Source organism: Heterocephalus glaber, unplaced genomic scaffold (assembly GCF_053883595.1).
Source record: "Heterocephalus glaber isolate CG9 unplaced genomic scaffold, H.glaber_assembly_v1.0 deba00000809, whole genome shotgun sequence".
Classification (NCBI taxonomy): domain Eukaryota; kingdom Metazoa; phylum Chordata; class Mammalia; order Rodentia; family Bathyergidae; genus Heterocephalus; species Heterocephalus glaber.
The window spans coordinates 11,399,537-11,421,597 of record NW_028258163.1 but is presented as its reverse complement, the minus strand read 5'-3'; the positions used below and the strand labels follow the sequence as shown (position 1 = coordinate 11,421,597).

The 22,061-nt window shown below is 42.5% G+C and overlaps 2 protein-coding genes across 4 annotated transcripts in view; one reads left to right on the top strand and one right to left on the bottom strand.

Annotated features, from left to right (window-relative positions):
* The window catches only part of Aven (apoptosis and caspase activation inhibitor), a 190,122-nt gene extending 186,176 nt beyond the window's left edge, over window positions 1-3,946 (top strand). The window contains exons 5-7 of the mRNA XM_021241839.2: window positions 237-332; window positions 2,240-2,600; window positions 3,472-3,946. Coding sequence (XP_021097498.2) covers window positions 237-332; window positions 2,240-2,600; window positions 3,472-3,590 — 576 coding nt within the window. The 3' untranslated portion in view covers window positions 3,591-3,946. The remainder of the gene's footprint in view (window positions 1-236; window positions 333-2,239; window positions 2,601-3,471) is intronic.
* Window positions 2,859-22,061, bottom strand: part of Ryr3 (ryanodine receptor 3) — a 565,647-nt gene continuing 546,444 nt past the window's right edge. For all 3 annotated transcript variants that reach the window (XM_087207452.1, XM_087207454.1, XM_087207453.1), the window contains 11 exons: window positions 21,451-21,581; window positions 15,275-15,317; window positions 14,685-14,812; window positions 14,217-14,277; window positions 13,737-13,883; window positions 11,553-11,687; window positions 9,784-9,940; window positions 8,807-8,871; window positions 8,347-8,447; window positions 6,162-6,213; window positions 2,859-4,982 (listed from right to left, as the gene is read on the bottom strand). In XM_087207452.1, coding sequence (XP_087063578.1) covers window positions 4,887-4,982; window positions 6,162-6,213; window positions 8,347-8,447; window positions 8,807-8,871; window positions 9,784-9,940; window positions 11,553-11,687; window positions 13,737-13,883; window positions 14,217-14,277; window positions 14,685-14,812; window positions 15,275-15,317; window positions 21,451-21,581 — 1,116 coding nt within the window. In that variant the 3' untranslated portion in view covers window positions 2,859-4,886. The remainder of the gene's footprint in view (window positions 4,983-6,161; window positions 6,214-8,346; window positions 8,448-8,806; window positions 8,872-9,783; window positions 9,941-11,552; window positions 11,688-13,736; window positions 13,884-14,216; window positions 14,278-14,684; window positions 14,813-15,274; window positions 15,318-21,450; window positions 21,582-22,061) is intronic.

Genomic DNA, 22,061 nt, shown 5'->3' with positions numbered 1-22,061 from the left:
TGGGCTCAAACTGCCATCCACCAGCCTTAGTTTCCCCAGAGTGCTGGGATTACAGCTGTGCTGTTCTTTATGTGGAGAGAAATTGCTGCCCTTCAAGTGTGATTTACGATATCTCATTTATTCCCAGCCAAAAGTAATGCCAGTAAAGAGTTTACAGTTACATTCTTTTATTTCCAAAAAGTCATACTTAATCATCATCTGCTATTTTTCTTTCTTTTAAAAATACGTGTGTCTAGAACTCAGCACTTTATGTGGATAGTGTGTCACTGGTCCGAGGCCTTCAAGAACTGCCTCTCTCACTTCGACTCAATGTGGCTGCCGAGTTGATCCAGGTAAAACCCCCAAAGGTGTCTATAAACTGCTTTGTGTTGGGACAGAAGAATTAGAGGGAAGACATCCTTCTATAGGATGTCTCAGACTTTCCTAAATTGAAGAGTTTGTGTTAAGGTATCATCTCGCAAAATTTGAAGGTTTTTTAAAAAAGTTACTTTTATGTTTTACACTTGAGACATTTTAAAAGATCAACTTGTAATGAAAGTGAATGAAATATAGTGTTATTTCAGTCAAAATATGTCAGGCTCTGTGTTAGGCAGTGGCAACACAAAGGTGAGCAGACAGACATGACACCTGCCTTCCTGGAATGGCATCTGTTGGGCAAGGTGGATTAGTTAAATTAGTCCAGCAGTCACCATATGTCTATAAACTATACTAAGTCCTGTGAATTACAGTGTGCTATGAGCATGTATGCTAATGAGCCCGATACACTGCCAAGTGACCTGGGACCGCTTTCCTAAAGAGTTGACTGACAAGCTGAGGTATGCAGTTTAAGAACATTTAAGCTGAAATTTAAAGGTGAGTCACCCAGTCAGGTCTGCTCTAACAAAAATGACAGTGATGACAACCACCATTCTGGTAGCAGAACGTGGGGCTGGAAATGTGCGTGTCTGCCTGTGGGAGGACAGAGAAGGGGCCTAGCACGAGACTGGCATGGGGCTGGGGGAACACGGGGGCTGGACTAGGACAGTAGGGGTGGCAGACCATTGGGCTTCCCCAGAGGGGTTTCAGAGATGACATTAACAGCCTTTGGGAGGGACATGCTGGAAATGGAGACAATGACAAGGAAGAACCTCCCCATTTTCCACCATGCCATGGAGTTTTCTCAGCCTGCTTACATGTTAGAATCATCCGGGAAGTTAAAAACAACACAGAACAAAAAAGCAGACACTCCAGGTTAAAGGATTTTAGGGTTAGAATAGAGGCCACATCCCAGCTTTGTCCTGTGTGATGCTCAGTGCTAGACATTTAGTCCAGTTTGTGTTTATAGGGCCCTACTTTATTAAATATCTGTAAAACTCAAGGAGTTATTTGGAAATGAAATCTATTGAGGATGCTCTAAAGTAAAAACAAGGGATCAGTGCCCTGGTGGAGGCTGAATCTGATTTTACCCTAGTGGCTGTGAGGCCCTGATCACCGCAGAGCCTTCTCTTTGGAGTGGGATTCTTGTCTTTAGATTGCAACCTGGGCAGTGTTTAACTTTAAAGTGTAACACAGATATGGAGAAGTGTACACTTGTATATTCACAGCCATGGAATCAGCATCCAAATCAAGAATCAGAGCAGTGTCAGCTCCCAACAGCCATCACTCATACCCTCTCGGAATCCCCTCTGCCCAAAAGAGAACCACTGTCCTGGCTTCTAGTACTATAGGTTTGCCTGTTGTTGTTGTTGTTGTTTTTTCTTATCTGTCACGTTTTACTCAAATAATGTTGCGGAGAATCATTATTGCCTTCTTGGGGAATTTTTCCTGCTCCTTTATGTTAACACATTTAAACATAATGAATGAATAGGCTAATTACTTCTTGGTGACTTTGACAGATGTTTATGTCATTACAGACTGAAGTATAAATTCAAATAGACCTATGGGATAGTTAACTTTCAAGCCAGTGACAGGAAGACGTGGGCCTTTTAATTCCAGCTCTGAGCTAGCTAGCAATATCTGAGGAGGAAAATAAGAGACATAGGTCTTGGTTTTCATGAGGTCTCCCATGTTTGCCCCAGGTCAGCCAGGAAGGATGCTGGGCCAATGCCCCAGTGGGAGGCATTTTGTGAACTAAGTGTCTGAATTGAGTTCCCCCTCCTCAAAGTTGGATGACTTCCTTGGCCTCCCTGTGTTTTGTTTCCACCTCAGCAAATATGGTAAGACCCATACTTTTAACTTGACCACTGTACTTCTCTTTCAGACTGTGGTTCCTTTAGAGCTTCCTCAGGTGAGACCAAAGAGAAACGATGATGGCAAGGGACTAGGAATGCAGTTGAAGGGGCCTCTGGGGCCTGGAGGAAGGGGCCCCATCTCAGAGCTGAGATCTTCCACTGCTGGCCACCCTGGGTCCCTGGGCAAAGACAGCCCAAGACCAGGTCCTTCAGGGGCTTCTCAGAAACCTGATTCCCCACTGCAGTCAGCAGCAGACCATTTGGAAGAAGAACTAGATCTGCTGCTTAATTTAGATGCGCCTGTAAAAGAGGGAGATAACGTCTTACCAGGACAGACATCTCCTGACCTGAAATCTGAGAAGGATGACCAGGTGGCACAAGAGGAACAAGGTATGACTTTCCTTTATCCCCCATGCATCTTCTCCATTCTGGCGTTTTTGTGGAACAGCCCACCCCATCGGTGTACACACCTCTGTGCGTCTGACATCGATCCAGCATTGTCCCTGACATCTATTCCTGTGCTCACTGCTTCCCCCTGAGCTGACCTTTCTGACGACATTTCTCTTGCTTGCTATACTCAGCTCTCAAGGTGCTACCTGGCTGACTGCAGTATTACGCCTGCAGCTGCAAATTGAACCTCTGCTGTAAAAAGACATTAAGCTGTTGGAAGCCCTCAGCTTTTCAGCAGCAGACCTTTTAACTGACTGTCCGAACAGGCCTATAAACCAGCTCTTCATGCTTCCTTCTTGCTAGTTTGATCTTATTTGATACTGTAATTTGTATACATGTTTTGTGAGATGGTGATGAGCCCTAAAGCAGTTGCACTACCACATGCACAAACTGCATCTGAAAAGTATGAACTTCCAGAAATGCTACAATATAAAAAAGAACACTGAGCTAGCTGTTGGTCTTTAAAGAAAAAATCAGGGCCAGGGATTTAGCTCAGTGGTTTCGTCACCTGCTGCGCAAGTGCAAGGACCTGAGTTTGATCCCTGGTACCAAAAACAAAACAAAACACAGGGAAAAGTGAAATTCAACTTCAGAATAAACAAGAGAGCAAGCAAATCTGTATCCCACTTATTAATTTGTTCAGCTATTATCGTATCATCTTAGGGGGAGTAACAATAATGAGAGTGTTCCTGTTGTTATAGGGAAACTAATAAGTAGGGCTGAATTATATTGTGGAACAAACCCAGGGGGAGGTTTAGTCCTTGATGTTGGTATTAATGTGCAGTTGTTAACACTGCTTTTATTTCCCTAGTTCCTGCAAAAAAACCATCTGTGACTGAAGAAAAGAATGTAGACTCTGAGCAACCAAGTGCATCTAAAACTGTTACCGAGGAAGAACTAGAAGACTGGCTGGACAGCATGATTTCCTAAAAAGAACAAAAGAAGTGCCTAGAGCAGATTTTAGTTGCCTTTTCAGTGCAGGCAGGCATCAGGCTGGCCCTAGAGCCAGCGCCTTTGCCAGTGTGCCCCAGCTGGCGTGCTGCATTGGGCTCTTGCATCAGCCTGCCTCTGCCTGACAGCATCTGGGATAATAGCTGTATGGGCCCGTTTGTGTTTGTTTTCTGGCTTCATAACCCAGTAGATTCCCTTCAGGCAGGGTGTCACAGTGATGTTTCCATCTTCCTTCCTCTTGATATTTACAGCATAGCAGGTGCTGCGTCCTAGGAGAACACATACAAGCAACCAGGCATGCATTTGTCCAAAATAAACTTTCTCGGGTCTGTGGAGTTTTGTTTTCCTCATGTGGAGCCTTAAGCTACTGTCTCATGTCCCTTTCCCCAGCAGTCAAAGTTGCAGAATCACCCAGAAGAGGTGCATTATAAAAAGGCCAAACCATGGATTGGTATGTATTATTTTATTGCAGTGGGCACTTCATTTTATTTGAGAAACTCACCTAAAACATAGCAGCTCCACTACTTACAAGGGGCCCTAAAGCATTACTCAATTTTGGCATAAGATTTTTCTGAATTTTCAGTACAGTACTTTTCTCCTAATAACAGCAGTTGACAAGCTGTTACTGAAAAAATTATGAATAACCTTCAAGTGCAGTTTCAGAAAGTAAGACTGAACACAACTATTTAATGGAACTGTCCTTCTGGAGCACAAACATAAAAAACTTGCATAGCTCTATCTAAAGAGGTTTTAAGGCACTTAATGTTTCAGTGTCAACAAAGTATTGGTTTGTTTTCTATTTCATTAACTGCTTAAAGCTTTTCAAGCTGATTCTGGTTACAGTCACTAGCAAGTACCATGGGAAAAATTAGACTAGTTAACATGATTTTGTGAAGTTCATTCCATGAGCCACTGATGAATAACTGTTGTATGACATTCAGGTGTTTAAAATTTTAGGCATTACACATTTAAGACTTTTCTGGGCCTTTCAATGCTAGCATTGCAACCAATTAGTTACATTAGAGCTGAAAAACTCCGAAGGCATCCAATAAGATTCCTGCGCCCCCCTCACCTTTTTTTTACTTTGTTCACAACTACAGTTTATGTCCATTAGGCACAAAAAGCCAGATCAACTTCCAAATATCACAAAATTGTTAAATACTTTCCTGTAAAGGAGACATCTAGAAAACCTCACATATCAAATGTGCTGTAGAACTGTAAAAGGTGGCTTTTGTTTCACTGGAAGCTGACCATCCAGGATTCTTTTGTTCAGGTTTATCCAAGCTGATCTTCGTATTGCTTACGAAAGCAGTCGCCAGCCGGGAAGAAATCCCAGCACCTTTCTTGGTACATCTTCCACACATAAGATTCCTGAAATAACGTGAACAAAAGGGACTTTTTACACCACCACAAGCTAAAACCAAGTGTGGTTTCTTTTAGGAAAATGGATGCAACTAGGTATGAGGCCAGCAGGCAGATCCTTTCTTTTTCTTTTTTTCTTAAATTCTTTTGTTGGTACATTTTAGGTATACAACACATTTACATTTCTCATTGGGAATTGTACCTTTACATGATGCATCTTGGTTCTTATTTTTTTCCCCATTCCTAGCCCTCCACCCCCTCCACCCTTCCCTATTTACAAAGACTTTATTTCCATTCTCATCATTTTTCCTTTCCCTTCTTTCCTTTCCCCTGCCCCTCCCACTACCCCTACCCCTACCCCTTTGGACCTTTTCTTCCTATTTAGGCACATCCTTTCTTGCTCTATTCCCAGCCCCCACCCCTTTGGGAGCGAGAATTCATTTTTTCCTCACAGTGTTGTCAGAGAGGAAGAAGATCCCCCCTCCTGCCAAAGACTGGGAACACAGAAGAATGGATGTTGAGGGAATGAATGCCTTGTGCTGGCATGGAGAGGTGAGGCCAGCTGTAGAGACCTCCTGCCTCTCCCTCTACAGAGTGTTGGAGCTGTCAAGGTTTCCTACAGGTCCAGTGTTGAGTAACTGTTCTCTACCTTTGTATTTCTTTTTCAGACTTAGTCACAGCCTCTTTGACACATCTCCTCACTCATCCTCTCTCCAGCACAGCTCCACATTCCTGTAGGCACCCACACTCCAGGTTGCTGTCTGTCTCATGCTGTCTTATTCTGATTCTCCTGCTCTTTATACAGCCACCCACTCTATTTCTTGCTTTTTCTGATAATGTTCTTCCTGCTTCCAGCTCTTCTACTCTAAAGCAATAAGCAGAATGGCTTAGAAAATATGGTGGGAAGAATTTCCAGGAGGACTGGAATACCAGATGCCGAACCTTTTAGAGCTTTCAGTGATACAAACAGCTGCTACAGCACGTGTGCCATAGGTTCACCACCACTAGAATAGAGCCAAGGTCACCATGGGAATCTGGCTGCTGCTTAATTCACAAAGGTGATGGGAGATGCATGCCAGAGCCTAACTGGGGGGGTCATTAGCTCAGATACCCTATGCACTCAGACTTCAGAAAGGGAAGATCTAACACACGTGTATGATACTGGATTAAAGGCATTTTATTTCTTACCTGACCCGTGTGCTCTGTTTCATCTTTGTTAATCAGATACATGAGAAAAAACCTGGAACAAGGGAAAAAGCCATACTAAATGAGAAAGATAATATTAGATGTTTAATAAGAAACCTAAGTTTATTTACTCAGTTGAACTGGGCACAGGGTTCAAATGATGCCTTAAAAATAGAACCTTGAAAAAAAAATAGAAGCATGGCAAACCATCATTTCCATGCTCACCTCAAAACCAAATTTCTTGTGAATTACCATCCCAAAGCTTGAGCTGATACCAATTGCAAGATAGTGTTTTATCTACCATTTTATTAAGAAAATCATTAACAAAATAGCCCAACCTCTATAAAAATAAGCAAATTTATCATCTCATAAAAATGGAGGCCTCAAATCACATGTGTACCTCAAGGATATCACTCATGAAAAATATTTCATTAAATGCTTCTCATTCTTACAGAAGTATAGCTTTTATTTATTTATTTTTACTGTAGACAAGTGGGAAATCCTAGTGTAGTTTTACTGGCTCTAATGGTGATCTGTCTGTGACACCTAAGTTTCCCAGGGGGCTAAGCTCTTGGCTCACGTTACATGGTCTCAGATGGTGTCTTGTTCTTCAAAAAAAGTGCAAGGATAACGGTAAGGAAGAGAGAGAGAATAATTTTCTAAGGGTAGTGGAGCCAAGGCTCCAGATCGTGAGCCCTCTCAGGGCAGTGCTATATTTATAACTCAGGTCCTGGCCCATAGAAGCAGCTCCAAACATGTTCATTTCCTCTTGGTTTTTTTTTTTTTTAAAGAAAAAAGGCAGAGTCAATATCTTTATCATGTTATCATGTTTGAGACTCGGGCCAGTGGGACATGATTCCTGCCCCAGCACATTTATTTAATTGGCAAAACAGCATTTTCAGATGGGGCAGACACAAAAAATAGACCACTGCAACAAGAATGCTATGAGAAGCTGTGGAAGGGAGTCTCAACTCAGATGACTTCCCAGCCCTTCCCTCTGTGATCCCTTGGTACTGACAGGGCCGAGGGTGCACCTCCACTAAGGCGTTAGCGCCCTTGTTGGGAATGAACGGTGACTACTATTTACTAAGTGAGGGAGGGGTTGCTAACGTTATTTTGTAAAACGCCTATCTTTGCCACTTTTTTTTTTTGGTACCAGGATCAAACTCGGGACCTTGTGCTTGCAAGACAGGCAGTGGCACCACTGAGCTAAATCCCTGGCCCCACTTTTTGATAATACCATTTTCCCCAAAGGCTGTACCTACTCCATCCTATAGATTAGGACTTTCTAAATAATTCAGTGTAGTGAGGGTGGGGGAAGAGCAGTAAGGGAGCAGAGCATTTTTTCTCTTGAAAAATGATCAGTTACGGAATCTGAAATATCAGATCTTATTATCTGTAACCCATACATTCTCTAAGTTGTTTCATAGGAAATCCATGGCACATAAGCTCCAATAACTTGTTCTTGAGCAAATGCTTTACTGTAGAAGTGCAGTACTCATTTACTGTTCACCATTGCTGCCAGGCATTTGTCTAGAGCAGTAGTGGTGAACCTATGGTATATGTGCCACTTGTATCGTTGAAAGCTCTAAAAGATACACCATCACCACTCTAGATGCTGAAATAATGCAGTGTGAAACATGCACACACCAGAGTATCCCACTGTCATGGAGTTAATGTATTCATGGGATCTGTGCACATATGTGATGGCCTGAAAAATATCCACAGAAGTTGACAACATGCACATCATTGGCCCCTTGATGCGACCAAGTCTTGTGACAGGATGGGAAGAGAAAAATAAAAGAGATGGAGCCTGGGCAGTTTTCAAGTTTTGCTGACAGGGAAATGGGCAACAGCTGGAAGTAAAAATGGACATCTTGAGGATTCGAAAAAGCATATTTGTATGGTAACAAGACAACAGGAGGGGAGAGAGGCCTTGCCCGAGATGTGTGTCCTTGAGAAGAGGTGGAGTCCAGGGACATACCAAGGGGCCACCTAAGATGGGAGGGAAAACAGCCCACGGTGCCCATCTGTTGAGACAGAGGCTCTTGGGGCCACCTGGGATGTTTCTTTCAGGGAAGAAATGGCATCAGCAGAGACTGAACCATGGGACATTTTTTTTTTTTTCTTAACTCTTAAAACTCCTTTTCTCTGCCCCCATTCATCTGTATTAGCCCAGAATACTCACAAGTAGTTGGCTAAGTTGTGCTCTTGTAATGTGTGTGTTTCAAAACCATGAGGGGTTGTGTCAAAGTAGTCATTGCCAATGCCACAGATGAAACATTTCGTCTACAGAAAACAATGGAGATAGGAAAGGTATTAGACAGGGAGGAAAAGGGTAACAGCCTCTGTTCAGCTGAGGGATAATGAAAAATACTTTGCTCCAAAGTGCTTTCAGCTGTTAGTCATTCACTGCACAGTGCCTCCTACCTAGCTCCTGCTTAGCTGCGCGGTCGGCTCCCTTCTATCTTGGGGCAGCAGCTAGGGGCAGAAATGCGCAGAGCAGGAAGAGGACCGGAAACTACTTCAAAACTACTTCATTGGTAGTTCTGCCTGGGGCCAGCCCTAATTAATAACCGCACCTATTGTTAAAAACCCTTTCTGCTATAGGAATGTAAAAGTAGGGGTGGGTGAGTGAGAAACATTACCTCCATATCCTCTCGCACTTGTTCCTGCTGGTCTCTCAGCTCTCCAAAAGCATCGATAATAAGACCTAGAATTTAAAATACAAACTGTGTTTCTCTGCATAGTGGTCACAGGGATAGGAGTGATGGGGGCGGGTGGGGAGCAGAGGCCACTTTGTTTTGTCCAAAAAGTGAATTATCAGCCTGAACTATTCAATTAAGGCGAAACTGGGGGAAACAGCCTGCTTTGCCAGAGCTTCACGCTGGCCCCGTCTTACTGCTCCTCTTACTCCACTTCAGTGCTGTGTACCTGCTCCTCCTCGGAACTCTCTCCTCCCCACCTTCCCCTCATTCTTCTCTCTTGCTCAGTGGTTTGTTTTCAGTCTTCGCAGTGGGTGCTTCTCCTCCTGACCCTCACGAGGGTCCTTCTTTCTAGCACATAACAGGGCATATCTTACAGGCTCCTCAGCTCACCATGAACTGGACTAAACTCATTGTCTGTCCTTCACTGGTTCCTGAGAAGCTACTGACTAAGACATAGTACCCCTTCCTTTCCCCAGAAGACGATAAAACATGATGTTCCCATAGTCCTCTGCTCCCTCCCCACCTTTCTGCCTGGGAGACCAAAGACTGGGCCGCAGGAGCCACGGGACGAGGAGCTAATCCAGGTAGGGTATGGAAGGGAGGGAGTCCTTGGTGTGGATTCTCAAGTTTCTTGTAACAATGTCTGGGCATATCTTTGGCTTTTTATATGTAGTCAAGGCCTCATATAGTAGATGCTCAATAAATGCTAATTTTTTTTTTTTTTTTGGGTACCGGGGATCGAACTCGGGTCCTTGCGCTTGCAAGGCAGGTGGCGGAACCACTGAGCTAAATCCCCGGCCCAATAAATGCTAAATTAACAAGTGAATTCACAAACTTCTTTATAAATTAGGTCATAGTTGCGGAAAAAACTCGATTTATTAAACTCTATTCATACTTAATATAATTGGCAACCATACCTTGAATGATGGCCAGCAAGATGACAATGACAAAGAAGAAAAAGGTAATGTCAAAGACAATGCGATACATTTCGTAAGGATCACCAGCAGGGTCTTCAATTTCATCGCCAATGCCGCCTCCTGCTCTCACTCCCACATACATGTGGAAAAGGTAACACTAAGAGAGAAACACAGTGGCCATTCAGGTCAAAGAGTTCTGTGTCCAGCAAAACGGTTCCATCATTCATATGACTAAGCCTGTGACAGCCCTGACCCAGCAGCAGGGGACTCTTCAGTGGCACAGGTTTTCATGGCTGCTGTCACCATATCTGTCCTCAGTTTGCTGTCCACAACAGTGGCAAGACTGTTACTATTAAATATGTTTTGGTCCATTTTTTTAAAAGACAGTTTTGAACTGCTTGATACAACAGGATTCATTTAAGGTGCATGTAAGTTAGAAGATCTTTAAGGCCTGATGAGTATGGCATATTCCAGATCCTAGTTTTTATTCATTTATTTTCAAGGGTGTCAGTGTAGTTTTTTTAAGCTGTGCTGTAAACACTCAGAAAAGGCTCCTACTGCTTCTGCATTCCCTATAAACCTGGCAGGGCACGGATTTCTGCAGCATCTTAGATAGAAATTGAACATCTTTAATCTGAAGTAAAAAATGCTCCAAAATCTCAAACTCTTGAGAGTTTACTACACGATCACAAATTCCACACTTGGAAAATTCCACATTTCACCTAATGGGATGGGTTACAGTCATCAAAAAATACTGTATAAAGTTACCTTCAACTAAGTGCATAAGATGTATGTATGTGAAACACCATGAATTTCACATTTAGACTTAGGTCTCATCCCCAAGACACATCATTAGGCATATGTAAATATTGCAAAATCAAAAAATCTGACACTTCTGATCCCAAACATTTTGGATAGGGGCCCTATAATAGACTTTCTTCTGCACGTTTGATGCAGTGTAGGCACCTGGCCACTGGCTTGCCGAGGAGGGCAGACATCTCTTCACCTGACTGCACAAGTTGGCAGTTGCTTGAAAGGTAAAGCAAGACCCTAGTGAGCCTGAGGCCAGGTGTGAGTCACATGGGTGCTCTGCCTGCTGCTGTCTTGTGGCTGCTTGTCCCAAAGAGGCCTAAGGAGAGTGAAGCCAATGAGCGTTCCTTTTCGTATAGGCATGCTTGCAGTCAGGAGCAGTTTGCTGCCACCTATCTCGGACCATAAATTGTTTTCCTAAAATCAGGTCCTGATAAATGATGCCACTGAAGCGGTGCTGGGTCACCCTGAGCTGTTCTTTCTGTCCTGCTGCAGCCTAGCCTTCTAGGACTTCCCGCATCCTGCCCCTGTGGTTGTCTGGTTCTTCAGCTTTGGTGGTGGTTTGGAAGGTCCCCACTGGCTGGCTGAAATCAAGTACCTTATTCAAGGGACCTCACTGCCAGTTCTCAGAGATAGAAGAGCAAGTTTGTCTTCCAGGAAGTTTAGATGTGAGTCATTCACGAGGGGGCCTCCTCCTTACCCCAGATAAGGTGAGATGAATGATGACCCTGCTGCAGTGTGCTTCCCTTTTCATGAGGCTCTGATCCCACCAACTGAATCTATTTCTATCGGTGCTCTCTTCCCTGTACCTTTCTCCTTGCACAAGACATCTTTTGCTCTAGCCTCTCTTGGACTGCAACTAAGGGCTCCGGCGCTCAGTTCTCCAGGCCACGCCCATGGTCCTTCTCTTGCAGGGAGGCAGTGTGACATGGTGGCCTCACAGCAGCAGGGGGACTCACCGTCATCATGTCATCACACTTCATGTCGGGCTCATCGTCATCTTCACTTTTGTTGTAGAACTTACGGAAGAAGTTGAAGGCCACCACCGTGTAGAGGTAAACCACCACTGCCAAGAGACCGACGGTCAGAACCAGCTGTGGGGGAGAGCACAGAGGAAAGGAGAAGGAAGTGGGATCTCCATCGTGGAGGTTCAGGAATGACTCAAAACAGAGGAACTGGAAGGCCCAGCAAGGAGTGAAAGGGGCGTGGGTGAGAGGCTGGTGATGGAGGACGTTATACTGTGTGCAGAGAGGGACAGACATGGGTTGAACAGAGTAATGATGCGGTGTTAGGGGCTGAATCCTGTTTCCCCAGTCCATATGCAGAAGCCCTAACCAGCACATCCCAGGAATATGACAGTTCTGGAGGCAGAGCCTTTAAAGAGGTGATTAAGCTAGAAGTAGGCTGGGTCCGAATCCAACTTCACTAGTGTCCTTAGAAGAAAAGATAGGACACCAGATGCATGCACACACAGAGGGACAGTCACGTAAAAAGGCCTCCACCAGAGGGCAGCTGTTCACAAACCAAGAAGAGCAGTCTCAGAGGACACCAACCCTGTCAGGACCTTGATAACAGACGTCCCACCTCCAGAAGTAGACACAGGCTTCCATCCCCTTGGTGGCAGTTTGTTATGGCAGCCCTGGCAGAGTAACAGTGTACTGGCTTGGGCATCTCTAAACTATAAAAGTACTCAAGCATTGAGGAGTGAGGGCGTTATGAGAAGATCACATTGTTATAGAGCTAGCAGTTCCCAGGGCTGGACAACACAGCTCCCACTCTAATGCAGCTTCTAAAACACCACAGGTTCCTTGGACCCGAGTGTCCCTGGTGATGCTGCCTTATAAATAACGAGGAACAGGATGACCCTCATGGCTTTGATGTTACTATAAGAATTACGATGGCTCAGCCAGCTAACATTTTTTCACTGAGAAGTGTGCCCAAGCCCTTTGTGGGGTCACAGGGCACGATCACTTCCAGGCTTTAGTAGGCAAGGGTTCAGCGGCATGCATGAGGGGTCAAGGGACCTGCACATGTGGCCTATACCAGGGACTTGGTACCAGGCTGAAGACAAGGAGATCAGCAAGATACATTTGGTGCCTTTGAGGAGCTACACAAAAGGGAGTGGGCATGACTGCTAAGTGCCACAGTAGATACATATTCGGTGGCCTCTGGAGGAAGGAGTAGTTATTCAGGCCTCGGATGGAGGACTTCACAGAAAGCAACAGGTTTAGGAAACATGAGAAAGAATTTGGACTTTACACCAAAGGAAAGCAAAGGGCTCGAGTCTAATCTCTGCCACTTAGCAGCTGTGTGGTCTTACATAAGCTGCTCAGCTTCTCTGAGCCTCAGTTCTATTATCTGTCAAATGCGCGTAACGCTGACCTGACAAGGTAGTTGTGAGACTGTCCCAGTATCTGAGACACAGTACAGGCCTGGCACATTTTCATTTCCTTCTTTGTTTTCCTCTTCTGCATGTAAGTCTCATACATAAGGAATGTACTTTGTGAGAAATGAAAGGCTAAGCAGTTTGAATTTGTAGACAAGAAGAAGCTATTAAGAGGATTTTAATATTGCTATATCCAGTAATTTATTTTACATATATTTATTTATTTTACATGCTAAATATATAAAGTATGTGTCTTAACTCCTTGGTTCTTAATTTGGGACACATGACAGGTATCTGGGGAGTTTTCTAACTATACATGTCTACTTGCTAGCTTCCAAGGAGTGTATCAGAGCCGTGGAGGAAGGAGTACACCTAACAAGGGTCTCCAAATTGATTTGGAGATCTCCATTACTTTGTTCATCATTTCCCTGCTCCCCTGGACTGATTAAATTTCAGGGTCTCTGAATCAAGGTCTTAGGACTCTCATGTGACAATGGCAGTTATATACATATATATTTTTTGGTACCAGGGATTGAACTCGGGACCTTACACTTGCGAGGCAGGCGGCGGTGCCACCACTGAGCTAAATCCCTGGCCCAACAGTTATATTTTTAACTGGCTGATGTTTTGCAAAGCAATCACTGTTTATTCAAGTGTCTGGCCAAGAAAGGCACACTATACGCTATGACACATTCCTTCCTGTCATACACTAGCATACTACTGTTGTCATATTTCCAAACTGGTATAAACCCAATACCTGTTTGCCATTGTGAGTTACAGATGACAGAATAGTCCTCAAGGTCTTGAAGCCCATTGCGATATCCAATAAATGAGCAGCAAAGAAGAAGTTGTTGTAGTGCCCCAGGATTGACATGGTTGTGTACCAAGCAAGGTAGAGGAAGGACTGGAAATGGAAAAAAATTAACAATTTCTCAGGCATTTGTGCAGCATGCTGTGCTCACTGAGCCATTCTTTTTCACATTTTCTGGGAACAAAGTGAACATGAGGGGATGTGGGTGCTGACCAGCTATGGGCTGGGGTGAGGACTGCCAGGTGACACCCATCTGCCTCACACTACTGCCCAGGGGAGAAGAGTCCCCCACACCCTAAGGCTCTTGGTCCCTCAGAAGTAGTCCCTGAAGCTTTCTTGGCAGCCCCTGGCTGGTTTCCCTGTGGAATCCAGTCCCATCTCTGAATGTGGGCTACAGAATCTTGCTTTTCCAGGTATGACACTCACATTGTCAGTGAAAACAACCCCCAGCTTCCAGATATGGTATTTCATGTCGACGGAACTCAGCCTAAAGAGGAGCAAATAATTTCATAACTTATAAATGTCAAGATTTGGTTAAGCATTTAATAAGGGGGGAAATTAAGCTTTCTTTCCTCTCAGGTTTAATAACCTAAATACAGCTGTGAACTTTATCAAGTTAAATAGGTTCCCCAGAGACAAAAACCAGACATTCTGAAATCTTAATTAGTCTTTCTCTTCTAGCTCTACTGGGCATAAAGAAATCGGATTGATCTTCAAGATTTTAAAAGCCATCATTTCCCAATATGTTAGAATCCAGACGAAACACCTGTGGCAGACCAGGGCCCAAGAGAACAAAGACATGGCTGTACTCTTCTCCTCTAGCACAGTGGAGAGGAATGGGAAAACCAAGGGTCTGTTTTAGCGACTTCGGATTTTAACTTCTAAGCTCTGTACCATGACACCAGAGAAGCTGCCTCTGCTTTGGTCTCTTCCACTGGGCTAAAGTCAAGGGCATTTTTGTCCAAGCCCAGGAGTTCAGCAATGCGCTCTGCTCCGTAGAGATCTCCATACTTGTTGATCACCTAAAGTGGAGAGATGACAGAGTGAGCTGGGGCCACACATCATTATTCATGTTTTACTAGCTCTGTGGTCTTCAAACTTTGCTACCCTTTGGCCTTTTCCAAGGGGCTGATGAAGACATGATTCAAAATGCAACAGGAAAAGAGAAAAAATGATCCCTAGAGGATACTGAAGTGCTAAAGGCAATTAAATGAACATTGCGTTTTGTGATCTGGCATCATTTTTGGAGGGGAGAAAAATGTGCAGAGAAAAGAGGCATTATGTTAAGCTGTTGAAGACAGATTGAGAATGAAGTAAAAAACCCACAGACTGTCATATACTAGCACTTCTGTGACTCACTCTCCTCAGGATAATATGATAGAATTAACATCAGGTTTACGCATGTCTGCATATGGATATCTGATAATAAGTATGTACTATGTTTCTCTGTGATCACAGAACTCACCCCCACTGACAAGGCATACCTTTCTCTTCACAAACTTGTCCCAGTAGTTATTAGGAAAGGATCTGAAAACAAAAATGAAAAAAGCAGGTTCTTAATTCTTAAAACATCAAGGCAAGCACATCAAGAAACTTTCTAGTTTGGGTGTCTGGACCTGTGATCTTTTTGGTTTCTGTCCTGCTCACTGAAGAATTCAAGACTTGATTGAAGTTCAGAGTCATCACAGATCTACTGATGTTTGGTTTTTATTGCTTTGTCTTGACTTCTGAAACATTTGAAAACCATTCTGCATTTTTTATCTCAATATTATGATTAAGAACCAGGAATTCTGAGGACAGACTAGCCAAAAGCAACTACTGTGCATGTTTCTTTGTTTTCTGAAACGTGCCCAGCCTGTAGCCCCTATCTCATGCTGCATTTCCAGCTCCTAGGTGCCAACTGTGTTTGCCACCCATGTGTCCATTGTTACTTCCATGCCTGGGCAGGCTTCCTGTGCCTCTGCAAAGGCAGAAGTCCAGTTATATGTTTCTTGATCCTTTTCCTGATCCCAGCAGAACCAGAAATGAAACCTAGGTTTGCAATTCCATTCAATGAGTAGTGTCACTAACTGGGGTAAATACTAGGGATGCTGGATATGATAAAATGTATATATAATTTACATTGGGTTTGTCTTAACATGAATGCTTTTCTCTTGTGAATGCTTTTGTTTTCTTCATTAAATTTACTGGTACATTTTAGGTGCATTTTAGGTGTATGATGACATTCATCATTAGGAATTTATACCTTTAACATGATATATCTTGGTTCTTATTTTTTCCCCATTCCCCTGCCTTCCCTTCAACTCCTCCACCTCTCCATATTTACAAAGACTTTGTTTCCATTTTTTCCTCTTTTCCTATTTTTTTTTCATTCCCATGTAAGTTCTGTGACATCTGCTTTCTTCAGGGAGTTAAGAGCCCTGTTTCCTCTGGAGCCAGTTCCTTCAATTCCACCCTCCCTAGTGTCCCCAGGGAGATGGTCTTTCTTCTTCTGCCTGTAGCTTACACCAGCTCCACTGCAAACAATTTCTTATCATTAAAGTTGAGAAAGAGTTGCCACCTTCTGGCACATTGGCAAAAACTGTTTAAATTGTTGATCCTGGTACCACTGCTCCCAGTGCAGAGGTAGAGGCTTCTGGGCCACTGTATCACTGCTCCCAGCACAGAGGCAGGAGCTTCTGGGCCGCCGTATCACTGTTCCCAGCGCAGAGAAAGGGGCTTCGGGGATGCCGTACCACTGCTCCCAGTGCACAGGAGGTGAGCCATGTGGGCGCCAACAGCACATACATCCCCTGCCCCCGCCACCCGTCGAAATGAGAAGACACATAAACAAGCCTCAAAACCAGACTTCCAGATCACCTACAGCAACCCCAAAGGAGAGGAGATGAAACACTATGATACTCAACCACCTGGACTCCCTGAACTGGCAACAAAAGAGGATCTGGAAAAAATGAAATCAGAAATAATTTCTCAGATAACAGCAGAGATTGTGCTCATAGTGCAAGACATGATTAATAAATCTAAAGAGGAGCTGAGGAACATGATGGAATCTCAACATAGGAAACAAATGGAATCCATAAAACAGATGCAAACAGATTTCCAGGAGATGAAAAACTCCATTGAAAGTCTACACAGCAGAATGAGCCAACGTGAGGACAGAATTTCAGATATAGAAGATAAGATTGCAACTAATGACCAGGAAAAGAAAAATCACTTCAAAATTGTAAGGGACCATGAGAAGTAAATCCAGAAGCTGCTAGATGATGCAAAGAAAAATAACAAGACTGATTGGCATCAATGAAGAAACAGGAGAGAGTGCAGATGACATAAAAAAACTGTTCATAGAAGTGATGGCAGAAAACTTCCCAAGCAGGGGAAAAGAACTTGACATACAGATAAGTGAGGCATACAGGACTCCAACTAGCCTTGATCAAAAAAAAAATCTACACATCGGCATATAATTAAGATTCCAGAAACCCAACAGAAGAACAAAGTTCTACAAGCAGTTAGAGAAAAGAAACAAATCACATACAAAGGAAAGCCCATCTGAATCACAGCAGACTTCTCAATGCAAACCCTCAAGGCAAGAAAAGCCTGAAGTGATGTACTCCAAGCCCTAAAGGAAAACAGCCTCCAACTCAGGTTGATGTACTCTGCAAAACTATCTTTCAAAATTGATGGAGAAATAAGATACTTTCATGACAAAGAGCACCTTAGTAACTTCATGAATACCAAACCAGCACTCCAAAAAATTTTAGACAATATCCTAGGAAAAGACAATGAAGATCACAACCCCAGGAAGCACAGCAGAATGAATACATCGAGGACAACAAGAAATTAAATCTAAAGGGGGAGAATTCAACAAAAAGAAAAAGTCATGACAATGCTATGTCAGTACGTATCAGTTATAACCATCAATGTTAATGGTCTCAATTCACCAATCAAAAGAAATAGATTGGCAGAATGGTCAAGAAGCAAGATCCAACAATATGCTGCATATAAAATGTTGATCCTATCTAGAATGGCTGGATCCCTCCTGGGAGGGTTCTGTGTAAGGCTGGATTACAGCCGAACCTCTTGCCCTTGGTGTATGCATTCTTAACTTTCCTTTATTTGAGCTATTGTTTCAGGACCTGAAGTACAACAGTCAGTCCTTTATTCTACAGAGATCAGCTGGAGAGGAGGAAGTGGGGACCTCTTGGTAGAACATGACTTTGAGCAAAGGCCATCTATCCCACAACAGGGTTGTACTTTGTTTGTTTTGTACCGGGAATCGAATTTAGGGCCTCACACTTGCCAGGCAGATGCTGTGCCACTGAGCTACATTCCCAGCCCTGGGTTTAAAAAGAAAAATTATGTAAAAAAAATTCTGTGGCTCATTAAAGCAGTTTCTTTGTCTTAACCATCTAACTGCCACTTAAAAAAAAAAACAAATGCTGGTATTACAGAATAAACTGCTAATAGACTTATCTCTGGAGGAAGAAAATTTTTTTTTACTTTCTTCTCTGTACACTCTCTGCTGCTTGATTTTTTTAATGTATTGCATTGAGAATCTAAAATAAAACAAGCAGAGATCATGCCATGCTTCCTCTGCTGCACTAACAGCTCTTTCCTTTAAAATCCACTGTGAAATGATTTGTAACATACTCAGCTTTGGTCACAGCTTGTCCTCAGTAGAAGATTCCCAAATGGTGTTGAGGGTCACTGTCTATAGCCTGGGGGCCAAGAGCCTTTCAAGGACATGACCTGACTGTGGTCTAAGCATTTTCAATTTCTTGTTGCCTGACCTGACTAGGGATTAGGGATCAGAAGCTCCCTAAAAGTAGAACATATGTTTTCACCTGGTAATATTCCTTAAAATATGGCATAGAGAACAGGAATTCAGAAAGAAAATACAGAAAGAATATATGTAAATACAAATGGTCAGAAAAAATTACAAGATGCTCCACCTCTTCAGTAATCAGAGAAATGTACAATGAGGTGCTATTACACACCTAGCAGATCAGTAAAATTTTTTGACAATAACAAGTGCTGAAAAGGAAAGAAGTAGAAACTCTCAGTACAGTATTTTTAGAATGTATTATATTGGAACAAATATTTTACATATCCTACCATTCAGCAAATGCCTCCCTGGTCTATATGCTAGAGAAACTCTTTGACTTGTATACCAGATACAGTAATGTTCACAGAGTACTTCTTTTAATAGCCAGAAACTGGAAACAGGTGAAATACCCACAATCAGAAAAACAGATAAATGTATGTTGATACACACTACAGTTCTGAAAATGAACAAACCATAGATATACACATCAGTATAGGTGAGACCCAAACCAAATGCCTAACAAAAGATTTAAGTGACACTAATAATTTACATGGTCATATAACCCCATTTTTGTAAAGCTCAAAATAGTTAAAATGAAGCAATATATTTAGAGACAAACACCTAAGTGGTAAAATTATAACTTAAAGCAGGAGAATGAATATCACTAATAACTAATTGAGCATTAATATAAATATTAGAAAAGAAGTTAGCTGGGGTTAGAAGGATATAATCAAAGAGGATAGCACAGGGGGATTTTAAGTTTTTAGCTGTGTTCTGTTTTTTTAATCTTTGTGGTTTATCCTTAAAAAAGCACACATACATTTTTGCATGTTCTTGCATATGTGCATTTAAGAAAAAAAAATAAGAAAGCTTAACATAGACACATTAAAACACATCTTAGGAGGGTTAGTTCTAATGCTATATAGCACAGCAGGTCAACTACAGTCTAAAATTTATACATTTCAAAATAACTGGAGGAGAGAGCTTGAAGGCTCCTAAAACTAGAAATGATAATATTTGAGGAGATGGAAATGTTAATTACCTTGATTTGATCATTATACACTGTGTACATTTATTGAATTATAATACTGTATCTCATAATGAAGTATAAATATGTCAATTAAAATTATATTTAATTGAAAAAAGAAAATAGTTCTTTATGGTATAAGAATAATTGAAAAAAGTAAGTTACAAAGCACTCCATGTACTATGATGCCATTATTGCAAACAAAAAAATTAAAGGTTAGACTACATAGAAATTTTAAAGCATCTATTCATTCTATGTGTCCATTTCCTTATTCATGGAGATTTAAGTCACTTGAATTAAAAAGTGACATAATTAAAATTAGCAAATATCCTTATTGGGACACTTTGGGGTATCTGTTTCATTATCAGGATAAAGTTCTGGAAATTGAGCTGCATTTGTACTGGGACTTTTAGAGCCACATCACCTTGTGCCATGGACTCACATATTACTGATAACTCCAGAAAGCTTCCTAAAGAATGAAATTATTTAATAATGTCAAAAACCTCCACAGTGTAATGGCAAAGGATCACAAACAATGCTTAGTAGTTCCTTATGTTTCCTGGGTGTAACTGGCAGGGATCTGCAGCAGAGACAAACTGGATTTGCATTGGTCACATTTTTTCTGCTCCTAAGAAAAGAGCCTTTCCTTCCTAGACACTGTTAAAAAAAGTTTAGTTATACCTTTGCAGCCTGTCTCTCTGGTTGATCATCCTTGGATAAGAAGCACTTTTTTTCTTCCTCCTGAGTTTCAGTAGTTGTTTCTAAATTTGTATATCTTAATTGGCATGGGTGAGTTCCAACACAGTCAACCTTTGTTTACATAGTTAATCCTATTTCTTTACTTTCACCATAATAATTCATCTTCTGTCTCTCATTTTTATTACTGTGACTGTACTAGCATTAGAGAATACCATTTGCTAATAGTGATGGCCATTTTTTAAACAGAGGAAAGACAATGCATAACTTAAAAAAAATCAGTGAATTATTTTATGGTGCTGGGGGGATCAAACCCAGGGCCTCACACTTGCTAGGTAAGTGCTCTACCACTGAACTATACTCCTAGCTCATGAGTAACCGTTTGGTGCCCACCATGTGCCAGGCACACACCAGGCATTTGACATACATTCATTATTCCTTGAAGGACTGCAGGAGGTTATATCCCCATTTTTCTGTTTATGAAAGAAAACTAACATTAGAAGGCTTGATTACCTTGCCCAAAGTAACAGTTCCCCGAGTAGCACAGCTGACTTAGTCCATTGCCTGTCTCAAGAATCAGTGCTGTTTCCCTCATAGCACCACAAGCATACTAGGAAAGAAGGCTCTCCCACAGGCCTTATTATCTCTAATCCAAGTGACCCTATATTAACTGCCTCTTAATGTTCTCTTGGGAGAAGGTTTATTTCCAATATGATTGTTTATTTAAAGCGACATGATGGTCATAGGACTGCTTCACCACGGGGGCTTTGGAGAAGCTGATCAGCGGGATCTCTAGACCTCTTGGCCAATTAAGTCTTGGAAACACTCACCGTATGACACAAACAGGGAAATCTAGTTTAAGTCATATTGTACTAGACATCTGGTATTAATTAAATATGCTCGGTCCTTCCTGATGATATTCTCTGACCTCCATTCAATCAACAGAGATATGGCATACAAGTATTTGAGGGACAATAGGCATGTTATTAAACAAGCAAGGGAGAAAAGACCTGGAAACCTAAGGAAAGCTTACATTAATCAGTCAGCAAGGCTATGGAAGAGGGATTCTGTCTATAAAAGCAAGTCCTTCCCTGTTGGGGTGGAGGGACACTTACGGTGTGTTGATGACTAAGCGGTCCCACTGCCCCTTGATGTCGTCCTCAGACGGCTGCTCAGTGATATACAGGCCATCAAACTCCAGCTTCCTGGCAATTTCTTTTTCCCTTTTGAATACCGCCAAAGGGACCTAGGAGAGGGAAGACACTAGTTATTCAGATAAGGTTTTATGATTAAAGCAACTGCTGCCAGCAATTTGTCCCAAATTAACCTTCCAACTTCAGTAATTTCCTTATACTGAGATTTTAGGGTACCAGTTGGGGGATCAAAGCCAAATAAATTTCCTCTCACTGGGCCAGAGATTTAGCTCAGTGGTTCTGGCACCTGCCTCACAAGCGCAAGGTCCTGAGTTAGATCCCCAGTACCCCGCCCCCCCCCCCCCCCCGCAAAAATTTCCTCTCACTCCTTTGGCCAATATACCTGTCCCTCCAAGAGCTGATCTGATGGGGGCTACCCTTTAGGGTTGCAGCTAAATAGTTGATATTAATACAAGCTGGACTTCTGGACCCATCCTTGTGAGAAAACCTTGTTTGGATGTGTGCCAGGGCTGAATGGTTAGGTTTCCTGACACTTCTAGGCTTGGAATTGAACCAAGATTTAGAAAGGACAA